The sequence below is a fragment of the Myiozetetes cayanensis genome, unplaced genomic scaffold (genome assembly GCF_022539395.1).
Source record: "Myiozetetes cayanensis isolate MyiCay16 unplaced genomic scaffold, myiCay2020 scf6-25, whole genome shotgun sequence".
In the NCBI taxonomy this organism is placed as follows: domain Eukaryota; kingdom Metazoa; phylum Chordata; class Aves; order Passeriformes; family Tyrannidae; genus Myiozetetes; species Myiozetetes cayanensis.
In genome coordinates, this window is record NW_026087853.1 from 13284455 (window position 1) to 13295445 (window position 10991).

The 10991-nt window shown below is 41.3% G+C and overlaps 1 protein-coding gene across 1 annotated transcript; it reads left to right on the forward strand.

The window, feature by feature from the left end:
• The first annotated feature begins 878 nt into the window (after positions 1-878).
• On the forward strand, positions 879-6652 carry LOC126651079 (alpha-1-antitrypsin-like). The gene is made up of 5 exons (XM_050336607.1): positions 879-1038; positions 2692-3339; positions 3977-4247; positions 4804-4951; positions 6320-6652. Exons 2-5 carry the CDS (start codon positions 2709-2711, stop codon positions 6527-6529), a joined length of 1260 nt encoding a protein of 419 aa, XP_050192564.1. The 5' UTR covers positions 879-1038; positions 2692-2708; the 3' UTR covers positions 6530-6652.
• The last annotated feature ends 4339 nt before the right edge of the window (positions 6653-10991 follow it).

Here is a 10991-nt window from a genome sequence, read left to right on the forward strand (position 1 = left end):
GACCAACCCTGCCTCTGTTTTTTAAGAGAGAGTAGTTACATAGCAATAACTATGGTGGATTGATTCTTATATGTAGATAAGTTGTAAGTTTACCTGGGGTAAAATCATGCACATTCAATGGAAATAATTAGTCATTGCTAATTAGGATGGGTGCCATGCATTTTTTCCTTAAATAACCTTCTAAATAGCTAAACTGTGCCTGTTTCAGCTTCCCCTGAAAGGGAACACAGTGTAAGGTATATATAGTATGTATATAATGACATATATGGTATGTATATAATTCATGCTTTTCCTGTGCATGTATAGCACCAGGGGGAAAGAAGATCCTCTCTGTTCTCCCCAGATAAAATTTTGCTATGGGAAAGTTTGCTCATTTTATTCTTACATTTGTTTTTTTATTTTACCTATTTGTCAAGCTACTCTATACTTTGCTTTTTGCATTAGTACTTTCTAAAATACTCATCAAAGGTGTTTCAAAAAGCTAACCAGTGTTCTGACTATCTTTTTCTAATAATTTAATGAGCCCATCAAATAATACCAGCTAGGGCACACCTGCAGTGTGCACTGCAGAGCAGGATGGGGAAACTTTGCCTTTGGTACTCAGTTAGATGGCATTGTTGCATCAGGATATCCTGTGCAGAGGGTTCAGTGACACAGTGCAGGCACAGTGTCCATTGCTTTGGCCCTTTCTTAGCTTTCCATTTCTTCTCATGTTCTGTTTTCTAAAACTCATTTACCATGGTTATGCCAGACTACCTTGCAAAGCTTTTTTGCCCACAGTTCAGTTCAAGCCCAAGAGTAGCAAAGTCCCTGGTCTTTCTCCCTTTAGAGCCGTAGGTCTTGGCATCATTGCGCTTGTGTGACAGGAAAAAAAGGACTTACAGTGATTGATATTCAGAAAAAAAATAGCTTACTCAACCTTTGCTTTGCAAATAAATCTTATTTGCCCTGTTTAATATTTACCAGTGGACATTAACTTAATACTATAAACTGAATCAAGAATAAGAAAGAAGCATTGTGAAAGGTCAGTCCAGCACGGTAAGTACCATATTTTACTCTCTTAGAAGTCTTTGAATTTATGTTTTGTGTGATCCCTGCTATTTAACGCACAGTATTTAATTCTGAGATTAATTTATTTTGTACAGTAATTGGAAATTATTTTAGGGTCTGAAAGCATGTTCTGGATGTTTGAAGCAGGATTCATTCAGTGATCTATCTCATAGCTACAGTCACAGGATGACTGGGATATGAAGTCCAAAATGAATACTCAACAGTCAATACCAAGATGCCTAAAGGAGTAAATTTAGTTGCAATCTCAATGTCCTGACTATTCTAGGCTGATGCAGGACTGAAAATAGTTACATCATTTATCTCTAGTGTGCTTAAAGACCAGGCTACTTGCAGTCAAGAGGACAGAAAGATAAATCAGTCTCTCTCAAAAGCAGACTGGGGGAGTTGTGAAAAGAGTGCTTACCAGGCCAAAATGAATTAGCACCATTTAGAATGCCTTTTTTCCCAAGTCAATGTTTTTATCCAGGATTTTACACTTGCTGAGCACAACTCCCATACTCAGCCCTTCCATAGCTTATATCTCCAGTGTTTCATAATGGGCAGACAGAAAAGGGGGAATCTGGAATTAACAACTCCCCATGAAAAGTTTGATGCAAGACCTAAACCTGGCATTAGACACACAGCCTGAGTCAGATTTTGGGGCAGAATCCCATGCCCCAGGATGAATATACAGCTGCTATGAGCAATATTCAGACAATCTTTATTTCCCTGCAGGCCACTGCCTACTTCATGGATTTGGGTTTCTCTTATTTGAGATAATTTAGGTGAGGAATCTTATGGAGAACATTATTCTCCAGTATGTTTCATGATTCTTTCCCTGAAAAGGGCAGAAGAGAGAGTTTGGGGTTATGTAGAATTTGCTTAGGTCAGTTAAAGGAAGAGAAAATGTCATCAAATTACACATACACAACAAGGTAAATTACACTGTAGCTTTTCCTAAGCTCTTGAGTCTTGGGCTTTGCAACCTTATAGATAGTTTATGTGCAATAGAGAGAGACAATAAAATTTCTCAATTTATCCTCAATTTGCTGAAACACTGAAGGTAATATCTTGAAAATAATAATATAGATCTTGAGTCAGAGCTGCTATGAAAGGGGCCAAAAGACATGAAGAGTTTAAGGGCTGAGCATTGAGGTGGATTTTCACAGATATAACAGACTGTATCTCTGCAGTGTTTGAAAACTAAAGTCATAGCAGGACCACGGATACTACAGAAACATATCAGCAAAAGTTGGTCCCTCTGCCAAAGTGCTTACCACATACATGGGTGCTCATAGATGGACTCAGTCATGCACCCCAAGGCACCTAGGGAGTGCACTGAGGCCATGCTTGTCAGAGGCAAGAACTACTTCACACATAATACCTCACAAAAGCCTACACAACTCTGATTCTTCCCTTGTAATGCCACATTACTATCATTCTTCCTTTGCACACTGGCCACAAACTAAGAGAAATTACTAGACATAGACCACCCAGGAGGCCAAGTAGATAAGTATTTCTAAATAGAAAAGTAATTTTAACAACTGGCATCCAAAACTCAATATCTAGAACACAAAAATATTTTATGTAGGAAAGAAAAAATTCTCTAGCTCTAAAAGTTGCTCTGTTCTTTCCTAACAGAACTCTTCAGAAGGACAATGAAGTCTGCATTGTATTTGTGTTTGTTACTTCTTGGACTTCAAGTCCAGGGTCAGCAGCAGGAACAACAATTACCCTATTCCTCAGAAGACCATTCCCAGGCTGAAGGTGAAAACTTGCCTCATGTCAAGATAGCCCCCAGCAATGCCAACTTTGCATTTAGGTTTTACAAGCAGGTCAGAGAGGAGGCAGGTAACAAGAACATTTTCTTCTCTCCTTTGAGCATCTCCACTGCCTTTGCAATGCTTTCCCTGGGGGCCCGATCAAACACGCTCAGAGAGCTGCACAATGGCCTTTTCTTCAACCAGACACAGATGGAGGAGCAGGAGATACATGAAGGATTTCAGAGTGTCCTCCAGCTGCTGAATGACCCTCACCGAGAAGTCCAGCTGAGCATGGGCAATGCCCTGTTCGTAGATGATCGGCTGAAACTTCTTCAAAAATTTTTGGATGATGTCACGAAATTTTATTATTCTGAAGCTATTTCTAGTAACTTCCAAAATTCTCCAGAGGCTATAAAGGAAATCAATAAGTACCTGGAAAGAAAAACACATGGCAAAATTGTTGATTTAATTAAGAGTCTTGAGCCGGACACTGTGATGGTTCTTGTTAACTACATTTTCTTTAAAGGTGAGTGACAAACATGAGTAGCAGTTATATACATAAGATCTGGAAGTTCTAAGAAAGGTAATTTTTTTCACATTGTGAACCTATTCTATAATTTAATTTAAAACACATCTTTATATTTTTAAATTACATAACAAAATATTTGAAAGCCAGGTAAGAAAAATCATTTTCTATAGGAGGAAAAAAAAATTAAAAATGAAAGAACTGGTTAGTGTTGTATCAGTCTTAAGCCAGATTCAGAGCTGAAAATATTCAGAAAGTATGAGCTTGGGAACTTACGATCATGTGTTGAAAACCACAGATTTCTGTGCCTTTCAACTGGCTGTGCAAGACTTGCGTGAAAGGAATAAGCCTGAAACTGGTATGGTTGGAGTCCATGAAAAATTTACCATTGCTTTAACAGGCAAAGGCCCATCTCTTCTCTATGGCAACCCTCAACTTATATTTTCTCGTGTGATTTTTATTAAAATCATTGAAAAGAAGTAAAGTTTCTTCCTATGGCCAGGGAACAAACATCCTTAAACTGAGATAGGCTTGTTGCTGCCTCTACTGTTCATTTACAGTATTTTAAGCATCAACTAATGTGACATTCCTTTATTGGTCTCTTTTTTCAATTCTGTACTTATTCTTTTGTCAAAAGGTTCCTGGGAAAAACCTTTCAACAATTTGAACACAAGAGATGATGACTTCTTCTTGGATGCCAAGAATTCTGTTAAGGTCAAAATGATGCATCAAAACAAAGCCTTTAAAATTCACAGGGATGAGAATTTGTCTTGCTGGGTAGTAGAAATTCCATACACAGGAAATGTTACTTCATTGTTTGTTCTGCCTGATGAAGGGAAAATGAAACAGGTGGAAGATGCTCTGCTGAAAGAAACAGTGTCTCACTGGATGGAATCACTTAAAAAAAGGTAATATTTTAATTGTGGCTTTGCTTGAATATTGAACAGTCCAAAACTACTCATGTGGGAAAGGTAAAGCTTAGGTTGTCATAATAAATCACTAAGCACAACTTTGAGGAATAAGCATTGCTTAGTTTCTTTAACTCAGGCAAAGTATTATGGTTTCATAACTAAAGGCAACCCTCTCCTCAGCCCCCTCAGTCACAGCAGCGAGAGTGCTACCAGTTGTGAGGATCCTGCACATGGCTACATTGCCCTCAGGAACTTACCTTCAGTAGGAAGAATCTAGTTCAAAAGTAAATACAATTTATTTTTCTCCAGTGTGGATGGTACTTTCCAGCCAGTGACTTTCATAAACCATCACTCTGTCCCTGCACCACTGAATAGGCTGTGGTTGGTGGGTTAGGTACCTCAGTTTCTGCTTCTCTAACACAGGATTTATCTCTATCTTAGAAAACCAAGCCTTAGCTCCACAGGCGTCTGGGATGGGTGTATACCTGCCACAGCTATTGCAGGAAGGAATCTTGCAATAACAAAGTCACATTTTTCATTTATTTTTGAAAAGAAAAATCTACCTGGACCTTCCAAAATTCTCTGTCTCCGCCTCCTACGATGTTAAGAGCTTGTTTGAGAAAATGGGTATGAAAGAGGTGTTCAGTGACCAGGCTGATCTCTCTGCAGTGGCAGAAGATACCCTTCTGAAGGTTTCCAAAGTAAGTATGCAAACAGAGATGGTATTATGTATACAGCTTTTGTTATCTGAGCACTTCAGGATTTATATGGACAACAGACTTGTGGCACAGGGATAGCCCCATTTCACAAACAAGGAATGAATATACACATAAACAAAATTATTTCTCCGGTGCACTACTGAATATATGCTTTGTGTCCTGAGGGGAGTGATCCTTCCCCTCTATTCCACACTTATGGAACTACCTCTGTAGTACTACACGTGCAGTTTGGGGCTCCCCAGCACAAGGGACATGTGCACACATGGGAGCAGAGTGCATCCAGTGGAGAGTGAGTAGGATGGCTATGTGGCTGAAGCACTGGATGTATGAGGAGGGACTGGGAGACCTAGAGTTGTTCAGTCAGGAGAAGGGAAGAGGGGGCTCTTAGCACTGGCTACAGATATCTATTAGGAAGGCACAGAGAAAGTGGACACAAACTCTTCTTGGAGATGCACAGTGATATGACAAGAGGCAACACACACAAGATAGAAAATAGGACATTCTGATCAGATATTGCATAAAAAAGTTCACCACGAGAGTGATCAAAAACTAGTATGGGTTACTTAGAGAGTCTGTGAAATTTCCATCCTTGGAAATATTCAAACCCTGACTGGATTAGACCCCACGTAACCTTATCTAGTGTGAGAGGTCACACAGTGTGGGGTGGTTGGTTGCATTCAGTGGCCTCTAGAGGTCCTTACATTATATACTGTTTAATGACTTGGTGATTCTTCACAGTGAATGATGTCTTATAACTTATAACCTCTGAATTATAGATATAGGACAGATAAATAGAGGAAGGGTAGCAGGGACTCATGAGAAGAAATTTTAGATGGGCTACAGACAATGAAGGAAGAAAGTGAGGGCTGACCAAAGACAATGAAATAAGATCATGTGAATTCCTAAATATGAATACTTCCCAGAGAAAGCCCTGTAAAGTCTTATCACTGGGCTGTGTTGCAGAAGGACAACCTATAAAGCTTGTCACTATTGTATCTTTGCAGAAAGAATTTTTTTGGCATACATAGAAATTGATGCAAAATGAAAACTTACTTCTGTGTTCAATGCTAAAGATAAAATCTTACTCTGAGAACCAACAGAACAATAAATATCCTCTATGTTGCTCCGTCTTTGCAAGCAGCCAAGTTTGACTCCAACAGAGTGTTGAAGAGAGCTCTCCCTGAACTCAGAGCAGACTTTGCTTGTTTTGAAAGGGCTGGACATTGGTATTTTTTTCGCAAAAGTTCTACATTTATTTCTGTGTTTTCTTTTTAAAGATTACCTTCCCACAGTGTTAAAACTGCTTCCCTCTCTTCTCTACCTGCATTATAATCTTTGCTTTCCTTCCAGGCAATTCACAAGGCCATGGTGGATGTTAGGGAGAATGGCACAGAGGCTTCTGCGGTGACCATGCTAGAAATAACACCACTGCTTCTACCGTTTCCTCCTCCTCCTCACATCACCTTCAACAGGCCCTTCCTGATGACTATTTTGGACAAAACCAGCCACAGCATTCTCTTCCTGGGAAAAATTGTGAACCCAGCTGCTAGGGAAGACTAGGCCAGAGCAGTTGTACTCCCCAGTGCAGCGAAGAAAGCTTGTGTGCATCCCAGGAATTTCTTTGCAAAACAGGACTAGAATTGATCTGATCCCAAATTAACGAATAAAGAAATATTATGTCAAGTTTTTCTTTACTTAAAAACAGACAGTTGGGTACAAACATGAGTAGACCATTTTTACAAAATGACTCAGGCCAAAGAGGCCACCATGGAGTCTTCAACAGACAAAAATTTTCCATGCATTTATCACTGGCGTCAGGGTTTTTTGTGTTCAAATACAGAGTCCTATTGCTGGTTGAGAAACTCCCAGTGCTTCCCATTCCCTGTCCTCAGCTCACAAACTCCAAATCTATCCCTTTCAGATGAAAAAACATTCTTTCCTTCCTTTTCATTCCACTGTGAATCCCAGCAGAAGTCTCCTTCATCTTCCAGGGCTCAAAGGCTAAGAAGGGAAACAGAGACATAGACCTATTAAACTTTTCCTCTCCTAGATGGTGGATGCTCCATGGTAAAGAATAAACCTCTTCCTTCCAGCTTGACAACTGCCTCCTACCAGCTCCAGCCCTCGCTCTCTTCTGCATTCCTCAATAGTTGCTCCAGAATAAGGAGCCAAATTTTTCTGGCAGGGCAAGCATTCAGCTTTTGTGTCAATGAAAGTTGAACATCATTGCTCAAATTATCATCCTTAATAGTCTTATGCATGCACAGTAAAGCATGGGATCCCTAGGAGAATTAGATGTGGCAAAACCCATGTTCTGGTTCCATAAACTGGTGACAGCAGCTGGAGGTCATGTCTCCATTGTCCACCTGCCAGCTAATCATGTTCACCTCCACTGGCTTCAGCAAGCTCAGGCTGATCGGTGCTTCCAAGAGGTTTCTCTCCATTAAGCTGATGTTGAGGGTGCAGAAAGGTGACTCAGACACCTTGCTGAGTGCTGATAGGCAGAAGCAGCAGCACCATGTGATGGAGAGCTGTGTTGCAGTATTAAATTTAATTAATTAATTAATTGGCAATTAAAAATAGAGTAGGATAGCTCTCACATGGGATCCTCCAGGCCAGCAAGCGCTGTGGGTTTCTGCTCCACCACAGTCCTCCATGGGCTGCAGGAGGACATCCTGCCTCACCAGAGTCTTCTCCAGGAGCTGCAGGAGAATCTGTGCTCCAGCACCTGGAGCACCTCCTTCACTTCTTTCTGCATTGACCTCACTGTCTGTGGGGCTGCTTCTCTCTCGTTTTTTGATTCTCAGATCTGCCACACAATATTGTTTTCCCTTTTCTCAAATGGGCTTTCCCAGAGGTGTCACCATCTTTATTGAGGGGCTCAGGTTTATTCTGCAGTGGGTCTGTTAGAGCCATCTGGAACTGGCCCTTTCCAGCCCAGGACAGCCCTGACCTCTTTCTCACAGAGGCCACCCTGCAGCCCCCTCTGGCAGCACCTCTGCACAGACACCTTGTCTGTACACAGAAACCCCGTCCTCATATGAGGTTCACTATGGATAATGTGATTTAATGGATGGCTAGAACATTTTAATGGTGCTAATGAACTACCAGGAGCTGTAGTGAGGCTCCCTTCACAGTGTCCTCTCAGCATCAAGAGCTGAAGGGCACTCCTCAAACACAACCAGAGCTGAGTGCCACTCCCTTCCCCCTCACACCCTGCTCTGAGGTTTCCAGCCTCAGCTCTGCTCTCCTCCCTCAGAGAAGTTGGAATCAAACAATGCCCTGAGCAGGCCTGGGGCTCCTTGACGCTGTTGGAGGGCTTTGGCTTCTGGCTAGGCTGGGTCAGAGCTACTAAATCCTTCTCCCATTGTGGTTTGGTTTGGGAGAGCCCTGACAGGTCATACGGCTGAGAAAACCATAGTGTGCATATTTGCAACAAAAGATAATAGAGCCTTTCATGTGAGCAAGCACAGACCTTTTCCCAGTCCTACAGGCAAAAAAACCCCAACCTCTAGCCAACCTATTCACACAGACCTGAAGACTTGCTTAATGAAAAATATTTTCTCTATAATCAACCCCTTGTCTCCAGAGTTTAAAGACAGAAACCCAGTAATGCTCCATGGAAAACCTGAGTCACCTATACCTGTCTAGCTCATTTTGTCTCTCAGGAAAATAAAATCATTTGTTTCAGCACTGCTTGAAGGGGCAAACATCTGCTGTTGGAGCCAAGCCAAGGATTTCAGCATTGCACAGCACTGGGCTGCCAAGCTACAAGTCTTTTCATCCACAGCTACTCATACAGCTTGCCCAGCCACTGCTCCCCTGCTTAGGGAGTGGTGAGGTTTAGGGGAGCAGTTAACTGTGGGCTACCTGGGACATGTTAGAGGGAAGGCAAGAATAGGAGTAAGTAGGAAACTGTTTATATTGCCTCATTTCTTCCCTCCTACTCTGCCCAATTCTGGAAAATGAAGCCCAGGAACAACTCCAGACTTATTGTCTAGTAGTAAATATCTGAAATAGAAACCTTTGTAAAAATTCTTAATTAACTCCTTATCAGAACTGTGAGATTTTCTTATGGAAAATAGTACAAGTTTGCTTGGTGCCTAAAAGCAGTTCTTTGAGAGTAGAAAAAAATATTTCAGCTGAGAAGATGGTTCCCAGCTATGCTTTTGTAACTTTCCTGCAACTGCATATAAGAACAACCACTCAAAAAAAAGTTTTAAAAGGCAGACCAGTGATTTCTCAAATAAGCAGTTAAGTTCAAAGACTTTGTTGGAGATTTATATGGGTTTTGGAAAGGGGCTTAAAGAGTTGGAAGAGAAAAGGAGTGTTGAGCTGATTTGCTCAGTAATTTTAGCTCCATGGTGGAGCTAGGGGGAGTATAGCAAGAACATGATGACTTAACAGAAAAAGTGAAAGGTTTACAGATGTCTGGAAAGTCTGCCATAAAACCAAAGGCAACACAGTGGCCCAGCTGTAGATACCCTGAATGAGCTCTGGGTGAAACAGAAATTCTACCAAGAGGAAAACAAATCACCCTGGGCCAAGATAACAGCAGCAGACTGCTAAGCATTCACGTTTTCTGGAGCAACATGGAAAGAAGAGGGGTGGGAGAGTAAAAGCTCTCTGAAGAAGACAAGGAACCCTTGGCCACACTCGAACATCCAGATGCTCCTCACACTTAAAACATACTGACCCAAGGGAGAGAAAACTTGGAGCCAGCACATGGAGTGGACTGCCCATGTGTTGTACCTCTGTGTTATTAGGGGATAACTAGCCTTGCCTCATCCTCCACCAGCATAGCATCTGCAGGTAACTAGGTAAAATCTCAAGGATAGGGACTTTGATCCTTGATGATTTCTGTTGTTAACTGCAACAGTAACATCTACCCCTACTGTACTGGAATATTAGGCATACAGCATCTGTAAGCACATTGACAATTAAAACTAGACTGCATTAACTTTGCAAGCTTTTGCCTCTATTTTGCATAGATTTTGACAGCCAGGTCTCTCTATTCCTTCATTAATCATCTGTCTTTGCTACTTTTAGTGTCAAGGCCCTATCTGAGAAGGCATTTCTGAAGTGTTCAGAGGCAGCAATGCTGTTGCTGAAGCTTGACCTGGCACTGCCTACAGTCAACCATAAGTGGGGATGGAGATTATCTGAGCAGTGCTTATGTTTCATATTTCCAAATAGTCTGACCTGACATCCGGCAATTTAATGGTTTTTTAGAAGCAACGGGGAATGTTGTAAGCAGCAAGCTGTCATATTTGAAAAGCAACATATTGCACTTCAAAGTTACTGTGAACTCTCTTGATTTATCAGAAATGTACCTATTGAAATAATAACCATAAATAGCCCCAAGGCAGAGTCTGAAAAACACCCACCACGATTTACCCTTAGCTAACATAAAATGGTGTATTAAAAGTTATTACAACAGCCTGTTATGTTGGAGTATTTTTCTTGTCTGGGTCTCTCAAGTCCCTCTCTTCTGTAGGGTTGCAGTACCTCCCAGTTTGCTAAGGTATTTCCTTTACAACTGCCTTGCAAGGAAGGAGATGAATCTGAGGATCTCAGGTCCATGTGCGTTAAAGGAATTCCATAAGACCAATGCACTTGACTTCCTTGCTTGGAGAACCAGGTACTGCTACCCCACTTGGCATGTGTTATTTCCAGTAACACCTGGAGCTCCTCCTTGGTGGTTGAGAATTCAAGCAAAGAATTTCTCATGATCCCTTGGGAAAACTGCTGGTTTAGCCAATAGCTATTATATATGCACAGTCAAGTGGATTTTCTTGCCAGCTGTATTTCTTTGAAGATGTGCCCGTACAGGCAGTGCTGGGGCAGCTTGTGTCAAAGGGGTACATCAGGCTTTTAGTCTTTAAAACTGTAACTCCTTCTAGCTCTGTTAATGTTTTCCATGAAACTTGTAAGTAGTCCTAATTTTTAAATCAGTGAGTCTTTAGGCAAGTACATCACATTTACACTAAAATTTTGCATGCCTATGTGCTGTGTGGAAGTC

Bases quoted from the DNA above. Each gene is read 5' to 3' on its own strand.
- LOC126651079 (XM_050336607.1), top strand. From the start codon at position 2,709: ATGAAGTCTGCATTGTATTTGTGTTTGTTACTTCTTGGACTTCAAGTC. The intron at 3,340-3,976 runs GTGAGTGACAAA...TTTTGTCAAAAG, and splicing joins TAACTACATTTTCTTTAAAG to GTTCCTGGGAAAAACCTTTC. The intron at 4,248-4,803 runs GTAATATTTTAA...ATTTTTGAAAAG, and splicing joins ATGGAATCACTTAAAAAAAG to AAAAATCTACCTGGACCTTC.